General features: G+C 37.1%; 1 protein-coding gene across 14 annotated transcripts in view; it reads left to right on the forward strand.

Annotated features, from left to right (window-relative positions):
* The window catches only part of FMR1 (fragile X messenger ribonucleoprotein 1), a 36,465-nt gene extending 12,189 nt beyond the window's left edge, over positions 1-24,276 (forward strand). The window contains exons 3-17 of one of the 14 annotated variants that reach the window (XM_082865396.1): positions 11-104; positions 2,702-2,773; positions 3,047-3,195; positions 4,273-4,366; positions 4,453-4,569; positions 6,866-7,036; positions 7,134-7,212; positions 10,649-10,758; positions 11,462-11,596; positions 12,103-12,165; positions 14,709-14,795; positions 17,311-17,506; positions 19,048-19,230; positions 19,727-19,809; positions 21,678-24,276. In XM_082865396.1, coding sequence (XP_082721522.1) covers positions 11-104; positions 2,702-2,773; positions 3,047-3,195; positions 4,273-4,366; positions 4,453-4,569; positions 6,866-7,036; positions 7,134-7,212; positions 10,649-10,758; positions 11,462-11,596; positions 12,103-12,165; positions 14,709-14,795; positions 17,311-17,506; positions 19,048-19,230; positions 19,727-19,809; positions 21,678-21,839 — 1,795 coding nt within the window. In that variant the 3' untranslated portion in view covers positions 21,840-24,276. Of the gene's footprint in view, positions 1-10; positions 105-2,701; positions 2,774-3,046; positions 3,196-4,272; positions 4,367-4,452; positions 4,570-6,865; positions 7,037-7,133; positions 7,213-10,648; positions 10,759-11,461; positions 11,597-12,102; positions 12,166-14,708; positions 14,796-17,310; positions 17,507-18,221; positions 19,231-19,726; positions 19,810-21,677 lie in introns of those variants that run through there. The other 13 variants (XM_082865403.1, XM_082865402.1, XM_082865406.1 and 10 more) reach the window with 13 other exon arrangements.
* Positions 24,277-26,100: the final 1,824 nt, after the last annotated feature.

Below are 26,100 nucleotides of genomic sequence, written 5' to 3' on the forward strand. Positions count from 1 at the left end.
TTATTTGCAGCTGGCAGCCAGAGAGGCAGATTCCATTCCATGATGTGAGATTCCCACCACCTGTAGGTTATAATAAAGATATAAATGAAAGCGATGAAGTTGAGGTAAGTTTCCCCTGCCATCAAGTTATTAAGCACTGAAGAAGGGGGAGCATTTAATTTGCCTGTGCCTTTTGTATCCCTTGTCTTTAACACTTTTCAATCTGCATTGAGAATTATAGCTCTGATGTATGTGTGCTTTTGACTGCTCCATCTTAATAATGATTGGAAATAATACATTATGGATGCTTAAGTGTGGCTGCCTGAGCAGCACTCAGGGTGCAGCTTTGAAAGTCACCACTGATTTCCTTTGCCCACTAGTATTTCTTTTCCCCCTTCCCTCATTCTCTGAATCTTTTGTTTGAATAATATATTGTTAGTTTACAACTGTGTCCCCGTTCTAAGTAAAATGGGTTAGGAAAAAATCATTCCTTAACGATAGAGCAGCATCCTAGGCTTGCTTTAAGTAGCAGAAAATCCTCCTGGGATATTTGTAAGAACTCATCTGCGAGTTTTAGTATATACACATACAGGTAAAACATCTTTTCACAGGAGATGCTATGAACCAACTGCTTATGTGCCCTTGGTGTCTGACCAAAAAGTGCTATGGAGATGTAGCACATTGACAAAAACATTATATTTGTGATTTCTCTAGCCGCTGAAGATTGTTGTGACACTTAAGGCACTTGGAGTCTGCTTTATGTTGTAGTTGGTCTATATAGTATCCTTTTCTTCCTCCCTGTTCATGTACTCCATTTTAAGCTTCTTCTCTTCTCCACAATGCCTTGTTAACAGTTGAATTTCATGAGCATTTGTGGTATGATGGAAGCAGCTAAGAATCCATTTGTACAGGTCAGGTAAGGTGTACTAGGTCCTTGAATTCTTATTTCCTGTGCTAGGTACAGATGGTCAGTGAAACAGAAGAGGCCCCAGCCTTGACAAGGTCACATTCTAGTGAGGATAGCTAATATTATGGCAGTTGTAAGTCCTAGGAAGAGAAAAAGAGGATGAAAGGTGATGTAGGGGCAGGAGTGCTATTTTAGAGAGTGCTCAGAGAAGGTCTCTGGATGTCCAGGCCTGTGTTCTTTTCTCTACAGCTTTATAGTGGAAATAGAATAAAGTGCTATTTATTTACCAAAAATGTACTCAGTACTTACTAGGTGAAAGGAACTGGGCTTGGTTTTGTGACGGATCCCAGTAGGGAGCACAAACAGTGTCTGTACTTGAGGACCTTTAGCTGTTCACTTTCCCCAGGAGACTACGAGCTTCCTGAAGTCAAGGACCAGGACTTTTGGTTTGTCTATATCAGAAGGCCTCATAATAGTGTTTGGATGGATAAAGGGGACTGTTTTTTCTTTTTTTCCCTCTCAACTGAGTCACGTGACAGGTGGTAACCAGTGAGATGCTGTTGCTACAGTGACCTCACTAACAGAGGTTGTTGCTCTAGCTAGCGCAGAGCTGAAAGGAATTGATGGTCACAAGAGAGAAATGTAGGTTAAATCAAGTTGTACTGAGTCACTGTATTGTATAACCATTAACTTAGGTCTTTTGGTCTGTCTGTACCACGAATGCTCATAATAGTGATGAATAGAGGGGACTTTTTTCCCAACCTAGTCACACAACAGATGGGAACCAATGAACCACAGTTGCCAGGATGACCTCATTGTGTTACATAACAATTAACAAATAACTGAGGTTATTTCTCTGGCTAGAGCAGAGGTGAGAGGAAGTGTTGGGGGCAAGAGGGAAAGGAGGTTGAGTTCAGTTGTATTTCATCTCTGTGTTGTGTAACTATTAACTTCAGTAGTAAAAGGGAGACGAGAGTCAGAGCCTTGAGTTGCCGGTCTTCTCTCCTGTCCTCTCCTCCCCATCCTCCTCTTCCTCCCTGTGTTGTCTTTCTGCTTCTGAGTATTTCTGTCTCTCTCTCCATGTGTCTCTTTTCCTATTAACCTTGATTTGCTAGTGTCTTCACAAAAGGTTCCGTGCTGCACATCATAAGTGAACTGTGAAGTGGTCGCCAGAGAGATCAGTTTAGAAGAACTGATCCACAGTGTGTGAGAGCAGGAACGTGGTATCCAGAGGATTGCCAGCGTGGAGTTGTCCATTTTAGTGGAGAGGGGACAGGAGACCAGAGAGTGACCAAGGATCTGTCCGTTTAGTTCCCAGGATACGTGAATGCCAGGTGGTATCCTTAGTGAGCTGAGTAGTCAGCGGCCTTACCCATTCAGTGACTATGCAGCCAGGAAGCAGGCCAGGGTCAGTAACTTCCAATTTGTTATTTGCTTATTAGAGTAAAACAAAAACAAATCTATCTTTACATTGTTTAGATACATTTTCTTAGCTCTCAAAGTACCCAAGGAAAGTATGCCCAGGTTTATGAATGGTCATCTTTTCTTGAGCATTCATATTCAGATTACTGATTATTACTGAGGCAGCATAGAGAAATAGGAACGCACTTTTTACAGGACTCTCCCAGGTAATCAGGTAGTTCTGAGTGTGTGTCTATGTCTAGAAGTAGGGGTGCAATCTGGCTTAAAGTCTACAGCTTATGGGCTTGAAAGACACCTAAGGTCATTTTAAGAAATTTTCCTTGATGTCTGATAATTTATAGATTTCTGAATGATGTTAATCATGAAATATTCTATGTTGTAATTTTTGTGTAGGTTTATTCCAGAGCAAATGAAAAAGAGCCTTGCTGTTGGTGGTTAGCTAAAGTGAGGATGATAAAGGGTGAGGTAGGAAAATGCCTATTTAAATTTTTTTTCTTACGCGATTTCCCTTTTCTAAAGCCAGGTATACTACATTTCAGTCTGGATTTCTATTTGAAAGTAATATCTAACTTGAGCATTTTATTTAAATGTTTACATGTTCAGTATATTTCGTGTGTTTGTTAGTTGATCAAATAGTTTTTTTTCCTCTAGAGAATTGAAAAACAACTGAATAGGTATAGCTTCTTGTTCTTACTTTAAACGCTGTGACCAGGAATGACTTTCATTTATTTCTCACAGTTTTATGTGATAGAATATGCAGCATGTGATGCTACATACAATGAAATTGTCACAATTGAACGTTTACGATCAGTTAATCCCAACAAACCTGCCACAAAAGATACTTTCCATAAAATCAAACTGGACGTGCCAGAAGACTTACGACAAATGTAAGTTGGTATGCAAGAAAAGGCTGAGAACTTAGAGGTGCTATGCAATTAATTTAAAAGAATATAAGTTTTCAAATAATAGAAATCAATTTTTAAATTCAGTGAACTTTGGCAAAAATGGTTTGCAAAAGTAGTGAAAAAAACATATTTAGCTTTTTCCAGTTATATAATCAAGCCAACATTCCACTTGTTTAAACTTACTTGGTTACATACATGGCTAATGTACATTTGTTTTCTAAAATACACATTGTTCATAGAATTTTAAGATCTTGAAACTGGTTAATACAGATATTCTGTCCTAAGTCACAGATCAATTTCTAGGCAATGGAGATTTGTCCAGGTTTTTTCCCTTTTAGCTAGTATTTTCAGATAAATATGTAACAAGTAGAGCTTAAAGAAGCTTCGAAAGGTCATCTCTCTTATAATCCTTGATCTGAAGTAATGCTTAAAGACCTTTTAGAGAAGAAATTCCTTTTTAAAGATTTCATCAAGGGCGTATATTAAGTTTGATTTGGACATGTCACACCTTAGACAAACAGTAGCTTGTATTTCACAATACACAGAAATCCTGCTTCTTGATTATAGAGATTGCATATGTATGTTTGTGCCTTCTGATTCTTATACATTTCCTTCTCTCTCTTAAGTTGGTCAGTACTTTTTCTTTAGAAAAGAAACAGCAAAACAAAATTGGGTATCCTGTAGCTATCCCCAAAAGTGTTCAACAGTTGACTCAAGAAAATTAGTGACCTACCATATGTAACTGAAATCAGGAAGCCTGCAGGGGAGAGTAGTTCCCCTAAAGATGTCACCTCTGGTCATCTAAGACCACCAGTAATCCCCTAAGAACATAACTGGTTTTTTCCTTTCTCTGTAATCTCATATGCTTGATTGGCCTGAGTATATCAGAAATGTACAGCAAAGGAACTAAACTGTTAAATGGATACAGCATATTTTGCATAAATCAAGTTTAAGATGAATCTACAGTTCTACTAAGTGCAAATGTCTCTGTATATATTTGTACCAGTAGTTGGTAATCAGTCATCTGAACTTCACAGTGGATATTGTTTTTATTTCTAGGTGTGCCAAAGAATCGGCACATAAGGACTTTAAAAAGGCAGTTGGTGCCTTTTCTGTAACTTATGATGCAGAAAACTATCAGCTTGTCATTTTGGTGAGTGTGTTTGAGTTGTCTATTTTTGGTGTATTTCATTTAGGGCATTTGCTTTGATAATAATGATGTCGATTTATATCCTTTAGTCTATCAATGAAGTCACCTCAAAGCGTGCACACATGCTGATTGACATGCACTTTCGGAGTCTGCGCACTAAGCTGTCTCTGATACTGAGAAATGAGGAAGCCAGTAAGCAGCTAGAGGTATGTGGCTTTCCCTAGGGATGGTTGTAAGATTATCTAGAAATAACTGTGTGTTTACAAAACTTGAATATGGGCAGCTTGTCCTTTATTTATTGTTTCTTAGCAATTCCTTATATTCTATATTTTGAAAAATTAAATTGTACAGTGCATAATCATACTAAAATTTTTATGCCTGAGGTTTCAGAATTAAGCAGCAGTTTATGTATGCTAAGGAACTTCTGGCCAACTCACTTTTTACTAGAAGTTCATCAAAGCTGCTAATAAAATGAAGCAATGCTTCTTCCATATAACATGTTATCATTAAAGTACTAGAGAGTATTTAAATATCTAATCATATTCCTTTCATTATGTATGTTTATCTCTGTTTAAAAGGGTATAGAACTTCTTCATTCTAATTGGTTGTCACTCTTTAAAACTCCTGTCTTCAGATTCCTGCCAGAGGCTATTTCCCTAACTTACTATTTCGTCTCTTAAGGTGCATTTTATCTACTTTTATTAATCCTCCAATAATTTCCATCACCATACATTTATTTTCATTGATAACTATTTAGTACTTCCATCCATTACCATAGAAACTAAATGGATCTTAGTTTAATGTGCCAACTGAAGTATATTATTGTCAGATTCCAGAGTTCCTCATCATTATTCATTTCGTTAGAGGGAAAACACCATGCAGTTGAAATAGTAAAGAAAAAAAGGAGTTCCAAACTGCATTTTAAAAGAGAAGGTGACTACTACTAAAGGCTGTATTCTTATAAAACCCTGTGAAACGTGCCACCTTCCAACTTACTATGTGATCGCTGAACTCTCAGCAGGAGAGGAGACATTCATATCTCCTTTTGCTACTTTGTTTTCCTTACGGCCATATGGAGGTCTATTTAATTGGTTTTTTACTCTCATTCTTTCTTGATGTCCCTGTGTTCACAAGTTTGTGGTTTCTTTAGTGATTCTCTCATAGCTTTTAGGCCAGAACAGCCTCCTTACTTTCATTGTGAGTATTGTGGAAATATACTCATTTACCTCTTCTTAAACATCTAATTCTTCTTAAATGGTCTGTTATCATACCTTTGGCTTATCATTTATCAGTGAATTATCAATTGAAAAGAATGAACCAGGTGAATGAACCAGGACTCAAAAAACATGACCTCTTGAAAAGTCCTAGGAATATTTGATACATTTTGTTGCTCTAATCTACAAAAAAGGATTTTATACTTTTTAAATTGTTTATAGTAGTTACACTCATTCATTCAAATTATCAGGTATGTTGAATAATGAGAAACTAGCGTGCATGCCTATCTTTTCTCACTACTAATATTAAAGAGATCCACATATTCAGATACGAAATTTCCATTTTTCAACATGAGCCACTAATATGTTTGGTTTTCATTAATGGCATGCTAGAACTAAACATTAAATTTTGATAATACTATCTAAAGAGAGTGATTATCCACAAGTTTGAGGTGTCAGTATAACCTAGTTCAGTCATCACTGAATATTTGAAAGAATTCATCTTACTTGTGGATCCAGATCACAAGGTCTTACAGACTCTGATCTCATTTTAGGTTGCAGGCACATATGTAAGATAAGCTGTACATCTTTGATACTCTGTGATCATTCAATTTAATTACTATACCAAAATTTTTATGATTCCTTTACTCAGGTTGGGGATGGGGGTGGGAGGGTGTCTTTCTAATGTCATCACTTCATCAGAGGACTATCTAGGCCCACAGTATCTAGTGATAAGTTATGTAAATGGCACTGTTTCTAGAAAAAAAAATATATGCACACACACACACACCAATATCCTTTAATAAAATGAAATGAAACACAACATTGTAAAGCAACCATACTCCAATGAAAATGAATTAAAAAAATGAAATGAATACAATTTTCTGTAAAGATGGTATTTAAATTTTTTTTTTACTTAATTAATATTGAGTCTGTCAGACCCAGTGAGCTGGTTTTTATTTGGGAACATTTGATCTGCTTCTTAAGTATTACATTGATGTCATTGGTTAACTAAGGCAGCCTTGCAAATAGGTTTGCAAAAGTTACCTTGGAAAATTGTCAACAAGCCCTTTCCTGTTAACAAAAATATATCAAATGGCATAGACCTTTAGTGACCTAAAAAGTACTTACGCTGTGCGAAATATTTTCTTAAACCTGTTAGTTTCCAAGTGAAACTGATTTATAGGTCCCTGATAATACAGGGTCAAGATAATTTACATGGCTGACCTAAATACAGTTGTCTTAATAGTCGATAAAGCATACTAATCAGATGTGTGTTTCTCTTCAGAGTTCAAGGCAACTTGCCTCAAGGTTTCACGAACAGTTTATCGTACGAGAAGATCTGATGGGTCTAGCTATTGGTACTCATGGTGCTAATATTCAGCAAGCTAGAAAGGTACCTGGGGTCACAGCTATCGATCTAGATGAAGATACCTGCACATTTCATATTTATGGGGAGGTAAATATTTTACTAAATAGTGTTTTTCTAAAATAAAAAATAGTATTTTAGCTGGCTTATCTTTTGTTGATTTAAATCTTTTCCCCATTTGTATTAGGATCAGGATGCAGTGAAAAAGGCTCGAAGCTTTCTGGAATTTGCTGAAGATGTCATACAAGTTCCAAGGAACTTAGTAGGTGAGTCGTCAATTGCTTTGGACACACACTACAAAAGCAAAAATTAGGTAAACAGTTTATTTATACCGATAGAATTCCATTTTCACTCACTTGGGGAGTCACTTAGCTGAAGCTTAGTCTTTGAAATAGTCTGTTGCTACAGTGTACAAAAAATATTTGGTAAATACAGTCAAAGATTACATTTTCAGAAGGTGTGCAAAAGATACTGCTTTGCTAGTTCAAACCTACTGGTTCCTGGAAGGATAAATTTTGCACAGCCTCTTCACTATATGTATTTATATCTTAAATATGTTTTTTCAAAATTAATGACATTTGGGGGCTTTTTATAATTTGGAATAGACTGGTATTTGATCTCTCTAATGGGGCTATATATATATATATATATATATATATATATATATATATATATATATATATATATATTCTATCTCTAATGGGGCTATACTCTTCATTATCTCAGAGTTGAAGATCTGAATATAGGTTACTTAAATCTAATAAGTTCCAAAGCTAGAAGTAATTCCTAATGTCTCTAGGGCTTTCTGCAACGTCAACTGTAATTCTTCATTTTGACTTGTTTCATGATCATCACCAATCACGAGTACCAGCAAACACATGGGAACTCTTTATCTTTAGTAGAACATATCAACAAAGTGCAGTTTTATCAAGAATACTACATATGTTTTAAATTTATAAATAAAATTGGGACACACTGCCTATACATTTAAAAAAATTTTTAACTTGATATCATGACTGATTATAAAAAGTAATGCATGTCCTTTGGAATGTTTAAAGGAGAAGATAAGGACTTTCTATGCATTTTTTTCACCTACTTTCAGTTCTACTTAGCCTGCTCTTTTTGTCAGCATAGAATTATAAACATCTTCCTATGCCATTAAAAAACACTTGGAATAGTATTTTTCTCCCAAAGACAATTAGTTTGAAGATGAAGTATAAAATACTAGTGAAATAATGCAGAATTATTTTCTCAACTATATACTACAGACAACCGAAGAGCATGACTATGTAATGTTACTGAGGTAACTTGCACACCAGTTGTGTGTATGGGAAATGTGTGATTAGCACCATCCTGGTTACCTCAGGATAAGTGGGGTTGTGAATGATATTTATTTTCCTCTTATTTACAGTTTGTCAAGCAATTGCATACATTTTATAGTTAGAAAAGTTATTTTAAATTTAGAAATTCTTAGAAAATATAACCATTAGACAGTTTTTTCAAAAATTACTGAATAAAAACTTATGTGCCAGATTCACGAAAGTTCATTTTGGAGATGGCTTGTTGATAGGGAAAGGTCTTGGGTGTAGGCGCTGGATCCAGATTTCAGCTCTGCTTCACTTTCTGGTCGCTATTTGGCCTTGGGCAACTGACTCAGCCTCCTTGAGTCTACTTTCCTCACCTCTAAAACAAATGTGATCATAGTGTCTACCGTATAGGATTGTGATAATTAAATAGGAAGATATAGATAGATAGTTATAGATAAAGATATAATTACATAAGCTCTGGATATAGTAGGGGACTCTGTAAATGTAGTTCTCTTTCCTTCCCCTATTCAAAACAATTCCAGTTCGGTAGAGCAGAATTATAGTAAGCTGTCAGTTGGGAATTGGAAATAACTATGTAATGTAGAATTGGATTATTTGCTATTAAAAGTAGATTCTACCTGTGGTCTTACCTAAACAGAAGAGGATCCCAGCAGTGACCTTTCACCAGAAAGCCTGATTTTCATTTTGTTCCTACCTAGAAAAATAAGACAGTTCTGTTTTAGAGGCTGTCTCTTCCAGCACTGGGAATGTTGGGAGTTTTCAGAAAGCGTTTTTGTATAAAATTTGGCAAGGCAGATCTATAGGGAGATGTCTAATAAGTATTGTATGAGTTTTCAAGTCCCACAATATGACTTATGATCTCTCTTATTTCCCACAAACTCTCTTTGGTACGTACACTGATTTATCTTTCTTTTCTAAAAATTTGCTTGTTTTTCACCCACTTTGACAGTGAATTGGTCTAATAAGTGTTATAGACATAAAGAAAAAAACCATGGGAAGACTCTCTCCTCCCTCCACCCCTTTTCATTTGAAGGGAAGAAGAGCTGAAATAATTGACAGAAAGACCTAAATCAGGAGTCCTGATTTAGTGGTGTCAGTTCTTTTCCCTGACCACTGACCAGTCATGCAGGTTATGACCAGTCAGAAGAGGTTATGGGGGTGAGTGAGGCTGGCACACAAAGCAAGAGTGCCAAGGCTATGCTGATTAGAAGAACCACAAGGTTGTGCTTTGACAGGGCTTTCCCTGCATTCTTATTTAGGATTGGCTCAGCAAATTTTCGATTCCAGTTTTTTCCCCATCCCTACCTCAGGTGAAATGGTGGGGCAAGCACATGATGGGCGTGGCCAGTGCTGGGTGCTTTAAGAACCTTGGGAGAGCCCTTGGAATCAGATGTAATTCACATGTAGATTTCTAGAATCCCTTGTTCTTAATATTTGTAATGTCTTGCTTTACACTAATGCATGATGATGGCTGTGAAAGCAGTCATTTCCCAGTTAAGTATACGATTAAATTTTATAAAATGAGAGAGAATCGAGTGCCCATTCATTACTGGTATTTGAAGTCTTTGGAGTTTTAACAGATGATACTGATAAAACTTAATCTTGAATTGGTTTTAAGCTTTTCCATTGTGGTTTTAAGTTAAAAGTGTGATTTCTTAATCTTTTACTCTGACTAATCCCTTTACCTTCTAACATACTAATATAATTTGTGAGTAATGCACAAGAGTAGTAGTCCACTAACACATTGGCCTGAAGAATGTGTACTTTTAGATGTACTTATAGCTGCTTAAGCCACTTTTAAACTTAGAGTACCTTTTATAAATATGCCATATAAAATTCTAAAAATCTTTGCCATGGGCAAAGAAGCAGATTTCAGTCAGGTACAGATAGAATTGAAATTGTCAAAGAACGAAGCCAATGTATTTTCTACTATCTGTCCTTTTCCTTAATTCCTTTTATAGAACTTTGCAGAAAGAATGATACACGCCACTATACCTGAACATTTAAAATATGCCCTTTTATGCCAAATAAGAGCCTATCTTTGAACTGCCTTAAAAATTCAAAATTGCCCGTATCAGTTCACAAGTATTATCAGTTCACAAGTATTAATCAACTCTAATACCTGACCAGAGGAGTTTGAACAATGATGACCTCATAAAATGGAAAGCCAGTTTGACTCTGTCTTTTTGAAAAGAGTCTCTGTTTTGGTTTTGAGATAGATAGACAGATACGGAGGAAGAAAGAAAGAAAGAACTGAAATTATATGAAATTTTATACGTATATATAAAATGTGATCGTTTATGGTGGGGTGTGCTTACTGGTTTGAGGTATGTGTTTTTAAAACCAAACATGAATTATTCATTTCTTACCTTAGGCAAAGTAATAGGAAAAAATGGAAAACTGATTCAGGAGATTGTGGACAAGTCAGGAGTTGTGAGGGTGAGAATTGAAGCTGAAAATGAGAAAAATGTTCCACAAGAAGAGGTATGTTTCTAGTGCGTATGTTTCTGGTTTCTCTAATAAAAGTAAAAGTCTTTTATTGTCTTATTTGAGATAGTAACTTAGAGGCCTCCAATATGCACATAATGTGAATGTAAAAAGTCTATCAGGCATTCCAGTTAATTGCAGTTGTAGATAACGGCCTCTGTTTATTCTCTAATGCTGTGATTGTGGATTAGTAATTTTAACCCCTTTAAGCCTTATTTCTTGATCTTCAACATGAGTAATCACAAATGTAAGAAAAAAGTCTGAAGCACTCTTCACATATTACTTAATGTTCCTGACAGAGACAAAATTGGGACACTAGTTAGGTCTTCTGGCTTTCATCCTTTGGCTTTTTTACTTTGTGTGTCTGCTTATTTTGTGTGCTTTACATTTTTTAAAGTATTTGGGGTGGGGGGGTAAGGGCGTGCTCTTCTGTACAATGGTACTGTTTAAAACAAAATCCTTTCAAATTGCCATAATTTTCATATATTTCATAGTCTTTTGTCAAGGTTCTTTTCGCTGAAGTTAAATCTTTGTGCGCTTTTACTGCATAATGTTTGCATTCTGTAAGTTTGTTTACCAAGACTGTTTATAATAGCTTCTGTTCTTAAAAATATGATCATTGGTACAATAATGGAGCTAAATAAAGTCTTAGAAATTGGTCCTTTTTTTTTCTCTTTTGTGTTTTGTGTTTTTCACCAAGGAAATTATGCCACCAAATTCCCTACCTTCCAGTAACTCAAGGGTTGGACCTACTCCTTCAGAAGAAAAAAAGCATATAGATGTAAAGGAAAACAGCACTCATTTTTCTCAGCCTAACAGCACAAAAGTCCAGAGGGTAAGAAATAATGGTCACTTTGAATTATACTAAAAGTCATTTCTTCAGCCCAAATGTTACAGTTGGTGTTTTGGGTATTTTCTGTGGTTAGGCTCATAAGGCTACTCATGCTATATTTGTTTCAAATCTGATTGCCAGCTTATGAGATATTACAAACCAAAGTGATAACTACTCTTCAGTTTATTCACAGTGACAAATCTTATGCTGTAAACATAAAATACAGGGTTGCATTCAGTGGTCACATTTTTCTTTTGAGGGTGGACTTTTATTTTTTCATGCTGTAGCTCTTGAAATTTTACAGGTTGTAGTAGCTCAAAATGTACCCTCTGTTAGATGCATAAGTTACTACTTAAAACCATATTTTTAAAACTGACTTTCAATATTTGAACTAACCTAATTGTTTAGAAATGGATTTAGAAGTCCTGCAGTGAAAGTCCTGCGTTCAGGCTTCTGTGTATCGTTTGTTATAGTTAATGACATCACTTGCATTCCTTATACTGCTTTAGGTGTTAGTGGTTTCATCAATTGTAGCAGGGGAATCCCAGAAACCTGAACTCAAGGCTTGGCAGGTAGGAAAACATTCCTTGAAAAATACATTTTAATTTTATATTTTAATGTTTATTCCCCTGGTTAAGAAAGACTACAAATGATCGTCAGAGTTGGGGGATGTGGAGGAGTGTCTGGGTTCGTGGACCCATTGCCCTGGGAAAAAGCTCATATTCCTTCCTGTTGCTTATAATAAGGGCCTTTCTTTCACAGTCCCCTGACCAATATCATCTCTTACCACTCCTCTCCCTTGTACTTGAGAGAGGCTTGAGCCATACCTGAAGTACCTAGAGTTCTTGAAACACTACTCTGCTCTCTGTTGCTTCTAGACGTATGCACATGTTTCCTCTGCCTGGCGCACTCTTTTTCCTCCAACCTGCCACCTTGCTTTGACCGTACTCCTTGTGCAGCTTTCCTTGTATACTTTCCATAGGTCCCCTCCCCTTGACGGGCTCAAGAGCCTTTCCCCCTTTCATGCTCCGATGTGTTCGCCCCTATCATAGCGCTTACTACATAGATATTTACTAGTTATCTCGTCACATTGTTAGTTCCTTGAGGGCAGACACCCGCCCTCAACCTGGCCTGTGAGAACTGTTTATGGGGAGAATATTATGACTCACAAGAGATTAAAAGCAAAAATGCCATTTTGTAAAAAGAAATATAACCGCAAGTAGATTGGATATTCCTCTCTGCTGGGCAGGCCAGTTCTCATCCCAGAACAGGAAATCACTTTTTCCTGGTGTCTGCTCTTGCCTTTCTTTGTAGTAATTTAACCATTCTGGTCCACTAGTAATGTGCTTAAATTAGAGTGGCACTTGGGTACATCAACAGTTTGGAAATGTTGAAAGAGAATTTTTTTTCATTATTTGCTCCACAGTTGATCAACTAAATCTGTGACATAGGATTTTCAAGCTTATTTTGGTCATATGTGATCCAGGGGGAAGGGCGTAGCATTTCATCATAGGGCATTTTGGAAAATAATATGGTTAACTGCTTTGTAACAAAGTTGGGGAAAAAACTCAACCGTCAGAAATGTTTTTGAGAAAAAAAGATCTGAGTCATAGGCCTGATTGTTTCCATAGTTCATATATTATTCAATCAAAAAAAAATCCATGTGAAGCTCATGGGTTTTCAATGGCACCTGATTCATTAGGTGGTTGTTGTTACTAGGAAGCAGTGCCTTGCTTACCAGATGGATGTCAGTCTGCAAGCAGTATTTCCTAATTGTTTAGTTTTGTACCCTATCAACAGCCATGTTCATGTGGAAGGAAAAAGAAAAAACCTATTTCAACCCCACATGCATGTAAGACTCTGTGTACTGAGCGCAAGCAAACAAAAGCAGCCCAGCGGTACCCACACCTATCAAATGAATGCTCTTTTTTTTTTTTTTTTTTTTTTTAATGCGGTACGCGGGCCTCTCACCGCCGCGACCTCTCCCGTCGCGGAACACAGGCTCTGGAAGCTCAGGCTCAGTGGCCATGGCTCACGGGCCCAGCCGCTCCGTGGCATGCGGGACCCTCCCGGACCGGGGCACGAACCCGCGTCCCCTGCATCGGCAGGCAGACTCTCAACCACCGGGCCACCAGGGAAGCCCTGAATGCTCTTTTTAAAAGGGTGATACTTGTAAGCTTCTTGGCTTCTCACACCTAGAAACTTCACCTAGAGAATTCTAATGTATCTACATCAAAGCTCCTGTGTGCTTTTCTTTAGTCACTTGTGAATATCAGTAACCATGTGAATTTCATCAGTAGCCGAATATTGAATTATTCTTAACTTTGAATGTCATAATTGCCAGCTATTAGTTTGCACAACTGGCCTAGGCTTCCCTATAACTGTGACAAGAAATAGTTTTTTTCTCATTTGTACTGATGGGCTAGAAGTATACATTTTTAGTCTACTCCTTTTTTAAAATCTATCCTTATATTAAAGTAGTACCATAGAGGGATCAAACTTTCCTGATGATTCAGTCCTTTACTATGTTCAGAGCGCATTATGGAAGTATATTGAAATGCTAAATTTTATGCTCATGGATGTGCCTAGTTTTTTTTCCCCCCACAGAATAATTACTAAGTGCATTTTAATTTCTTATTCTTCTTGTTTGTGTTTTGTTTGTACTCTGTTGACTCGGCTAGCAAAGTTGATTTAGTTTCTACTTTTGTACCCTGGTATCTAATTTTGAATTATTTTTTAAAGAATTTGATCTAGATAAAATCTGTAGTAAATGATTTAGAGTATTTTAAAGTATTCGTTTTGTTTATGCTTCTCATGTTAAAGCTTATATAATTTTGAGTTACATAATTTATGAGTTTACCAACATTTATTAGTAGTGTTTATATCATAGTAACCTGATGGATTTAAGGGTTGCTATACTGATCTGTCCTTATACACAGTAGGTGGGTAAAATATACCAACTACTTTTGTTTTTAGGTATTGGTTTATATTTTCAACAAACTTTCATGTACTTACTGTTTGTCAGACCCTGTGCTAGGGATTTAGTCATTATTTGCATTCTTCAGATTAATTCACCATTAATTTTATAGGATTATTGTTGCCATCTCTTTTTCAGGGTATGGTACCATTTGTTTTTGTGGGAACAAAAGACAGCATCGCTAATGCCACTGTTCTTCTGGATTATCACCTGAACTATTTAAAGGTGAGGACAGGAAGAACTTTAACGTTGAAACCTTTTGCACTAAAATATAAAAACTCCATAGTAAGTCTTAAAGCAATTAAGTTTCATACTAGCCTGTACATGATAATCAAAGACCTGTAAAAGATAATAGAAAAAAATGTTCATTTCGTTTAGCTTATTATATTCCTTCTGAAAACACGTCAGTTTTCCATCATTATAAATTTAAGGACCAGTATCCCAGTTCTCAAGAAACTCCCCTATTTCCCATTATTCTTCTGTTAAACCCTTATACTCACTTTAGACAATCCTGTCAAAAATACATTTCATCCCATTGATCCTTTCTAGCCCTTGTGAGTTTTTTCCAGGACAGATTTCGTGTCTGTAACACTTGCCTTTGTTGTCCCTTTTATGTCATTTATCAAGGAAATCCCAGAGTTTCATGAAGTCCTCTGTTTAAATGTTTACCCTTCGTAATTTTCTCTATACTCTGTTATCACAAAATAGAAACAATTTGTGTTGTTTTATAAATGCACATTTTAGTTAGTATTTGTACAGTTATGCCTCCTCTAGCTTACAAACTGGAAAGCAGGAACGAGGAGGCTGCAAGGCGTAGCAGAAAGAGCACTGGATTGGCAATCCAGTGATTTGCTTGTGGTCTCTCTTCTTCCATGAACTAGCTCTGTGTCTATAGGCAAATCACCTCCCTAGACTAGGTGCTTTTTAAAATTTCTTTTGGCCAAATGTTCTGTAATTCGATAAAATAGAATTTCACCCATGTCACTTTTATAATTTCTTCTTTGTATCCATATGTATCAAAAATACATTGTAACTGGTACTAAATAGTATTTTTAAAGCAATCCAAGTTTCTATTTTATTTATGATGCTATCTTAATAAGAATTTTTTTGCTGATTTCTTAAAGAAATAAAATTAAATAATTTATAGTTATATGTAAACAAGGAAGGAAAATACAATAGCTAGGCACTTCTTATCATTCTTATGGTGGTCAGTTAATAATTGCAAGTGGGGAGGTTTCATCCAGCAAGGTTTGCATGGATAGGATACCCCATTGATTTGCTTATTCACTTTTGTTTTAAAGTGTGTTTTATGTGTAATCTGTTGTATGTGTTTTTCTTCATATTCTTAGCTTAAATAATTTTGAAGACCTGGAGAGTTAGGGTTGCATTGTATCAGTCCCTTGTTCTTTTGACTAATGTTCTTCCTTAGATCTTTTGATTTATTCTTCACAATTGAGTATCTTTTTTGGTTATCAGCAGCTGTCCTGTTGTTGCCATTCTTTCCATCACCAGATCTTCCCTCGAGTGGGCTTGGCATCTCTCACCAAAAGGTGACTGCTTTGCCCCAGTGGGATAACCTGGACTACCATTCTGTTTTGCAAGATACACCCATTCCATGAGCTCTAACTGTACTTTTGGAGTAAGCCACTCACTCAGCTGCAGTCTCTTCTTTGTTCAAGTCCTCTGTAAAACAAATTCTGGTTCAGAGCACAGATGAAGCTCATCTAGATTCTTACCTGCCCTTTTCCTGAGGCTGCCATAACCAAGATTTTAGGAACCTAGCTTTACAGAGGCTTCCCCAGTGACTGTTCATGTGGACGGTCCCTATGACGGCGTCTGCTTGACTGAGACACCCAGTGCTACTCTAGTTGTGGATCCAGTTCCCTATAGCTAGTAAATAGATGCTTATGGGTAGATTGGAAGAAGGGTTAGAATTGAGACTTCATCTGGATTTGACAGAACCCAACATATTGGAAGCATTGTGTGTGAGGGTCTGTTAATGGACCCCAGGTGTATATTTTGATCAACTGACTATACTGTTCGTCATACTTGTTCTAGCAGAGTTGTAGTCTTTAAGAGGTTTTCAAGGCATGATATAAGATATCCAACTTGTTTTTGTCAACTATTAAATAGTTCCCCTATATAAGGAATATAAACATTTTCAGTTCATCGAAGATAATTGTTTCTTAATTGTATAGTCACGTCCAAAGACCTGCCATAGTATATGTTCTTTGAAAGCAGAAGATGGCCCAGACTCAATGTTTTGTTAATTAAGATATTAAGTGGCAAATCTATTTCAATTAAGATTATTTACAATGTGTGATTTTTAAGGTTAGCTGGTTAAACCTTAAATGTCATTTATCTGTATTCATACGTTTTAGAGTTGTTTTATTCAATATCCTATTATCAAGAGGTCCAAAAACTAGCATATTTGTGCCTTAGCAGATCTATCGGATAATAGTGCCAAATTAAATAACTTTAAATTCTATCAGTATAATTTTAATGCTCAGTATTTTTGTTATATCTCTAATTCTGGACATCAATAATATGTTATCTATAGTAAATTTATTTTTAAGGAGACCATTCAATTTCCTGATAATTCTGTGTAACAGTGTTTACTATAAATTTAGAACTGAAATTGAAATATTTCCAGTATACTTTTTATCTGATGAAAAGGAGAAAGGTATTTTTAAGTAAAATGTCAAACTATTTTTACTGTTATCTTGTATATTTTAAATAGGAAGTAGACCAGTTGCGTTTGGAGAGATTACAAATTGATGAGCAGTTGCGACAGATTGGAGCTAGTTCTAGACCACCACCAAATCGTACAGATAAGGAAAAAGGCTATGTGACTGATGATGGTCAAGGAATGGGTCGAGGTAGTAGACCTTACAGAAATAGGGGGCACGGCAGACGCGGTCCTGGATATACTTCAGGTACAAACTAAGCATTTTACTCAGTAACTTTATCTGTTCCTAGACTTAATAGCTGCTAATCTCTAATACTCATTAGAACCCCATTATAACAGTTTCTCACTACATGGTTTCCAATTCACAGTGCGTCAAATTGTGTTGCAAGAGACATAGAGTAAAAACCTGATAATAACACATAGAGTTCACAGGGCAGGTATGAGTCTGTCCACATTCTGACTGGGGATAAATCTGCTTAAGCCCTTGTACGTTGATGACTTTCCTAAGGCCTTTCCTGATTTTATTACTGTATAGCCAAAACTTTTTTCATTTGTGTACTGTGGCTCATTTTTTGTCAGGCATGTGCTGGTCATACTTGCTGGATGGACTGTGTAAATCAGGGGTCTGCATCCTGTGGCTCGTCAGGTGATTTTGAGTGGCATGGCCAAAGTCAGCCCTAGGCACAGTCAAGAAGTAGGCGAAGCTTCTCTTTGCCTTCTCAGCTCTTCTTTCAGTGCTTCTTTCTTCTCTCCCAGTACCTTTCATTGAACGCTGTCCCACTGCCAGTGCCTACTGTCTTTCTTGCTCAACTGTGTATCTACTATGTAACTTGCTTATGATGGTATAAGGTATAATCCATCTCACAAATATTTGCATTTCAAAAAGGAACTCTTTAAGATGGAAAAGCCTTCAAGATCCACAGGAATGAAGCTATAATGGTGAAGCTATAATTGGTCATTAGCTCCAACAGAGGAAGAGAGAGAGGTAGTAGAGCTGATATTCTGGAGTCGGGGAGAGAGACACCTACTCCTAAGGCCAACCTTGAACCTAACCCCTAATCCCTCTCCCAGCAGTCTGTTCTTTATGCTGTTGAAGTCCCCCGTCACCGTGGAGCTCTTTTCCCCACTCCCATCCCTTATGTCATTAACCCAGACCCTCAGGCATAACAAGTTTATTACAATAAATCCTTTATAATGATCAATTATCCCAGTGGGAGTGGGAGGGAAGGTTGTGGACCAAGCATCAGGCAAGCATATCCCCATTCAGCTAGGTCCAATCCCTTATCGCACAAGAGACCCTTCCCTGAGATAGTAGCCATGGTGGCCACCTTTGCCACCCTCTCTGAGGTGACCAAAATGTATGCATTCCCCTCTGTGCCTGGGCCAAACCTTGTTAAAAGGAACCCTCTTTATAGAGGTTTTGTTGATCAAGGTATTGCATTTAACTGTTGTAGACAACTTTTCCTCCAGAGAGCACAGATGTTTAAAGGAGCACAGCTGTTTAATGATGTGGCATACTCAGGTTTGAACTTAGATGGCTAATAAAATCTTTTATTTTTTTTAATGAGAACCAAAAATGTTTAAAACAAAAATTACCTCAAATATTGTGGAGACCTTCATTTTGAATTTAAGATAATTTGTTTTACAAAATGGAAGGTGATAATACTCTTTGGTGGGCTTATAAATTGGGAAGAGTAATGGATTACCCCGAAACGTCTCTGGAAGCTTCTGTTAACCTAACTTTTTTTTTAAGTCGGACAACGGTATATAACTTTTAACTCTCGATAGGAACTAATTCTGAAGCATCAAATGCTTCTGAAACAGAATCTGACCACAGAGATGAACTCAGTGATTGGTCATTAGCTCCAACAGAGGAAGAGAGGGAGAACTTCCTGCGCAGAGGAGACGGGCGACGGCGTGGAGGTGGAGGAAGAGGACAGGGAGGAAGAGGACGCGGAGGTGGCTTCAAAGGTACAGAGGTTTTCATTAGTCGAGAAATGAAGGTCAGTTGTAACAGCTGTCTGAAGTTCTGTGAAGAACCTTGCTGGTTCAGTGATGTATTACCAAGACCCCCATTTCTCTGGTTTTGTACTGGTCACCATGGGAAAGGCTCATGCAATTGGCAATATTAGACAGCCTTCCTTTCCCTCTGATTCACATAGAATAAATATATGAATTAACACTGATAACTAGTTTCACCTCTTCTGGTATTCTAAACATCACAGTCTGATCATTAGCTCAGGTTGACCTGTAACAGCTGATGCAGAATTGTGATGCCTTAGAAATATTTTCTGTTCCTTGGTAGCATGCTAGGTTATTAGCCAGTGTGTAACTGGAATCACTAGGTTGTTGATCCTATGTTAGATTCTGTGGTGGATCTAAATAAATTGAGGATGGGGGAACAAAGAACTTCCAATAAGCATGTCAGAATCAGTGACCATCGAACCTTTTAAAAACGTCCCTATAGGAAACGATGATCACTCCCGAACAGATAATCGTCCACGTAATCCAAGAGAGGCTAAAGGAAGAGCCGCAGATGGATCCCTCCAGGTAAACCTGTGTGCCTCTTTCCATCTCAGTTGTTTGAGTTACAGTACTTTGAGATGTATGAGTTTATTTTACTTGATTTTTAAGCATGTTCAAAGGTTGTGAATTTGGTACATTGAAATATTTTCCTTTCAACACTACATTTGTGGGCAGTCTTAGTCCTTTGCGACAAGTATACAAAGAAGATTTCTCGAGAGAATATGCAATCTCAGTATTTCTGAAGACTTTGCAGCCTCAGTGTGACTTCAATACCACATTGGTGGTCCAGCCGGCCCCCCCACCCCCCCCACCAATTGCCCAAGAAAAGAAACATCCAGGAATGAACCAAGAGAGACTTGCGTCGGCCCTGTGGGTCCCTCCTCCCCTGAGTTACATGGATAGAGTGTCCTCTTTGAGTGGAAAGTAAGGGAAAAAAGGTGTCTGGCTCAAGGGTAATAATCATGATACACAGGGCTGTTGACACTCAGCTGGTACTTGCTGAATCAGTCAGCTGCTTATATACAGCCAGCCTCTATTCTGAGAACCCCATCTCAAGTGGTAATCACCTGTGCCGAACCCATTGTTAAGTAATTTGAAAATTACCCCTGAGCGTGTCCAGACAGACACCTTTGCTGAGTGCTCTGTGTGTGTTTTATCTTACTTAATCTTTCAGCAGCCCCCTGAAGTGTAAAAAGTTTTATTATTCTGTTTTATAGGTGAGCAAACTGATGTTTAGAAAGATTGAATCACATAGATGGCATACGGTAGAGTGATATTTGAATACTGGTATCTGATTCCCAGAACCCATGTTCTCTTCTGCTGCTTCTTTAATTCTGAAGACTTAATCCAAGTAGTTAGGGTTCCTTCATGCCTATGGATTGGTTTGGGACCAATACCCAAGATTAGTGAGAGATGATTTTTAAGGGCAGAAACTCCATGATGGAGTATTTCTTAGAATTCATAGCGGTTGTAAGTAGGTGTTAACCATTGGCTGGTTCTTAAGGACCAGCATAGAAAAGACCTTAGACGTAGATAGAGATCGATGAAATAATGCACACACATGTGCTTTACAGAGATGTAAGGCATTTATGTACCAGTTTTATAATTCCGCTCTTCACAACCCAACAGTTAAAACAGTCACCCAGGACCAACACTTAAACACACTTTGAAATTACAGCAAACCATTTTGGGATTATATGTCACATTTGTACTTGAAGCAGATCAATATTTGTAATTGTTTTAGGCCCATTTGTCAATATTATCTTCCTTTTGTACAGCATTTAGAAGTCTATTTAGCAGTGTTTAAGTGTTCAGTGTTGGCACTTAAAATATTGCATAAATCTCAGAATATTATTTTTTAAATTGTATTCATCTCTACACTCTTCCTGGGATTCCAGTTCTTCCACACATTAGTGTCTTCAAATTTCCCTGTACCATTCTTATTCTTCAGAGTTCAAGTTGTATGATCATCTGACTTGCCTTACTGAAGGCAAGTAAGTAGCCTTACTGAAGCTACTAGAAACCAACGCTCATATTTTTTTTTTATTGTAAGGCAGTGAGAGCCCTCAGTGTAAAGAAACTTAATTATACTCATGATAGACAGAAAGATGTCAACTAAAGCTTAGAAGAAGACATGGTAGGATTGTGAGTTTTTATCTAACTTTGGACACAGTGAGATGACCAGTGTGTTCCAGTTAAAGAAGAGTGTTTTAAAATCAGAAACCAAATAAAGATCCTACCTGACCATAATTTCTTGCACTTCTTCTATTCTCACCCCCATATCCCCCTTTTAAGATGTGGAATTTACCCTTCGGGCTTAAATTTCTCATCAGGCCAATTACAGATTACAGTAGGATATGGTCTGTGTATATAACAACTGTAACTTGTTTTAGATCAGAGTTGACTGCAATAATGAAAGGAGTGTCCACACTAAAACATTACAGAATACCTCCGGTGAAGGTAACCGGCTGCGTACGGGTAAAGATCGTAACCAGAAGAAGGAAAAGCCAGACAGCGCGGATGGTCAGCAACCACTTGTGAATGGAGTACCCTAAACGGCATAATTCTGGAGTTATATTCCCTATACCATTTCCGTAATTCTTATTCCATATTAGAAACTTTGTTAGGCCAAAGACAAATAGTAGGCAAGGTGGCACAGGGCATGAAATGAACACCAGTTCTGTTAAGAATTTTATTTTTTGTCATATTGGCCATAAGCAACAGTTTTCAGATTTGCACAAAGAAACAGATCTTAAAATTTTGAAACATTACTTTTTTTTTTTTTTTTTTTTTTGCGGTACGCGGGCCTCTCACTGTTGTGGCCTCTCCGGTTGCGGAGCACAGGCTCCGGATGCGCAGGCTCAGCGGCCATGGCTCACGGGCCCAGCCGCTCCCTGGCATAGTGAGATCTTCCCGGACCGGGGCACGAACCCGCGTCCCCTGCATCGGCAGGCGGACTCTCAACCACTGCGCCACCAGAGAAGCCCCTGAAACATTACTTTTAAGTAATTAAGTATACTTAGCACTTCAGGACAGGATTTTCGTTTGGTTTATTTTTTAAATACCAAGCAGTGGTATTCTTTCTTAATTTGGACCGTTACCCTGCGTTGGGTGATAACTCACTGGTACATTTCAGTTTTTCTGAATAAATAGCATTTATGGTAATCATATTACACTTCTGTTTTCAGTCTCATACGGAAGGCCAATGACATTTCATGTCCTGTGTCAGTTTATGTTTTGGTCCACTTTTCCAGTATTTTAGTGGACCCTGAGATGTGTGTGATGTGACGTTTGTCATTTTCATTAGCAAAAAAAAAGTTGTATGATCTGTGCCTTTTTTATATCTTGGCAGGTAGGAATATTATATTTGGATGCAGAGTTCAGGGAAGATAAGTTGGAAACACTAAATGTTAAAAGATGTAGCAAACCCTGTCAAACATTAGTACTTTATAGAAGAATGCATGCTTTCCATATTTTTTTTTCTTACATAAACATCAGGTTAGGCAGTATAAAGAATAAGACTTGTTTTTGTTTTTGTTTTGTTGCACTGAAGTTTGACAAATAGTGTTATTGAGAGGGATGTGTAATTTTTCTATATAGACAGGAGAAGAAATAACTGTCTTTTCATTTGAGAGAGGCTAAAACATTTTCAGCTAGGAGCAAATCTTCCTGGTCAAAAGTTAGTAGGATATGCCTTCTCTTTGGCCTGATGACCAGTTTTAAATTAGAGCTGTTTTTATTTTGTCCTCCCCATGTTTTGTGAAGTTTTTCACACTTTAATTTCAAGCTTATTTGGGGGAGATAGGAAGGTCATTTCCATGTGTGCATAATAATCCTGTGAAGTACAGGTACTTTGTCTAAGAAACAATGGAAGCAGGTTAAATGTTTTGTAAACTTTGAAATATTAGGTCCAAATGTATAAGCAGAATTGGAAAGCAGACTAGGATTGGTTAACAAATGATACTTTTTTTCTTTAGTTTTATGATGTGTTGGATTTTGGGTTTGAGTCTCTCTTTTTTTTTTTTTTCTTATGAACAAGATTTACAGAGGAAAAATATGTGAAGGACCTTCACTCTAAGATGTTATATTTTTCTTAAAAAATAACTCCAAGTAGGGGTACCACTGAATCTGTACAGAGCCGTACAAACCGAAGTTCTGCCTCTGATGTATTTTGTGGGTTTGTTTCTTTGAATTTTCATTTTACGGTTACTTTTCCTTGCATACAAATAAGCATATAAAAATGGCAACAAACTGCACATGATTTCAAGAATATTAAAAAGTCTTTTAAAAGTATTGCCAAACATTAATGTTGATTTCTAGTTATTTATTCTGGGAATGTATAGTATTTGAAAACAGAAATTGGTACCTTGCACACATCATCTGTAAGCTGTTTGGTTTAAAATACTGTAGATAATTAACCAAGGTAGAATGACCTTGTAATGTAACTGCTCTTGGGCAATATTCTCTGTACATATTAGCAACAACAGATTGGATTTTATGTTGACATTTGTTTGGTTATAGTGCAATATATTTTGTATGCAAGCAGTTTCAATAAAGTTTGATCTTCCTCTGCTAAATTGACGTTGATGCAATCCTTACAAATGATTGCTTTTAAAATTTTAAGATAGGAAAAGAAATCTATAAAACGTTCTGTTACAAAATGTAACTGTATTACCATTGGAAATTTCACATGTCATAGGAAGTTAGCCGTTATCTACCAACTTTCAAGAACTTGATCTTGTTTAATAAGGTGAAAAAAGTCAACAAAATGGTACAAAAGCACATTGTGCCATTACAATATGCACTAAGTCTCTTTTTTACAAAGGCTGAATTCAGCAAGGCGCTAACTTGCTTAAATGTGAATTACTAACTTCTAAAACTGTAATTTGAGTCACATGTTTTCAAACGGAGTTGGAGTTTATTCATATTACAATATTTGTGTGCTAAACGTGTATGTTTTTCAGTTCAAAGTCATGTTTTTAAAATCTTATTAAAGTTTCAAAAATCTGAAGATTGTTTATCTAGATGTAAATTTTTATTAAAAAGTTGCACTTATGAAAAAGCAAAAAATTAGTCTGACAGATGTTTGCTCCTGGTCTTAAATTTCTAAATATAACAAAAATTAACGATGGGGGGAGGTATTAATCATGCAAAGCATACATTATGCCTTGCAAATAATCTTTTATGTGCCCTTAAAAAGCAGAAAAGTAGATATTTGAAACTAATTCTGCATATCCCCAGTTAGAGAATTTGAACACATTAATTACATAGGATGCTACTAAACCGTGTTAAACACATACTCTTGTCTGAGCACACATAAACTTACCTTGCCATTTGGAAAATATTAAATATGTCTATGTTGAAAAATAGCAGCCATCCTCAAGTAACTTTGTTGGGTTTTCCTGGTCTCGCATTTCAGTGCTCGCTCCACGTGAACAACCTATTGGTGGCGGCAGGCTTGAGACTCAACTTGGCTCACTCGGAGGCATTTCTCCCATCTGACCATGATCTTCCCGTTCCTGGTGGTTAGGAATATAGTGCCTTTTAGAGTCAATATACCGATTTGATCACTTTTGAGCCAGTTTGGTGCATGGCCATAAATAGCATCTTTCCCTCATGACCCTCTGATGCCTCTGATAGGCAGTTATTCTGAATAGCCATTGCCAGATGCTAGTCTTGATTGCTCAGAAGGCTTAATGTGTACCAGTATTTAAATTTTGATCGTCTTTCCCTCTGTGTGTTTATCTAGGGCTGTTTAAAAATTTTATTGGGGGCTATTTAGAGATCTACTTTCCATTTCTCTCAGAACTTTCCATGAAGAAACGGGGAAATCTGTATTTTATGCTGATGAGTTCTATGTTAATGGGAGAGGCATTAAAAGTCTTTGCAAGTTGCACTTGATAAATGATTAAAGATAGGCCTCAAAACTAAGTGCCTAAAGGTCTTCCCACCAATTTCTATATACCATACGCTTGATTACAGGTCCAAAACTGGAAGGAAGATGTAAGTGTCAACAGAAGATGGTTACATGCAATCCTGAGAACTTGGGGTATATCATCATTGTTCAGTATCATACAGAACATAGATGGTTTATGGTAAGAGGAGGAAAAAAATTCCAGTGTTATTTTTGGTAAATACTAAGGCATCTTTGTCAGATTTCCTTGGAGATCAAAACCTGTAAGGTATTACATCAAAGAACAGAGTACTAGTGCTCAAGGAATATATATCATTAAAAGTTGCAAGTGCAGCATGGATACTACGTGATAAAAAGGAACCTAAGGAATTATACTGTGAAGAGGGAGGAATCAGGAGGTAGATCCCACACTTGACCAGGCCGTAGACTAGCTCGGTGGTTGCTAGAAGAGTCATGTCACCTCTCCAGGTTCCAGTTTCTTCATGGGCTAAGTAAGTGGTTGCTAAGGTATCCTAACTCCAAAGTCGTATATGCATTAAGAAGGTATTCATGTTTTATATGGAGAAAACTACAGAGTAATTGTTAACGAAGCACCCGCCTGATTTCATCTGGTTCTCATTAAATATTTAGTGCACATTCGCTATATAGCAAGCACTTCACAGGCTTCTTGGGAATACAGAGATAATATTTCAGGCCTTCAAGAAGCTTAGTGTCGAGTGGGAGAGCTCAGTGAGTCAGTGGGCAGTTCCAGCACATGGTACAGTAAGTACTAAGATGCACAGGGTGAGGTGGGAGCACATAGAAACAACCCAAATCGGGGTGGCGAGGAGTCAGTAAAGGGCTTCTCGGATAAAGTGAAATCTTACCTAAGACGGAGGACAGGTTGGAGAGGTTAGCCAGGA

Source organism: Leucopleurus acutus (genome assembly GCF_964270905.1).
Source record: "Leucopleurus acutus genome assembly, chromosome: X".
In the NCBI taxonomy this organism is placed as follows: domain Eukaryota; kingdom Metazoa; phylum Chordata; class Mammalia; order Artiodactyla; family Delphinidae; genus Leucopleurus; species Leucopleurus acutus.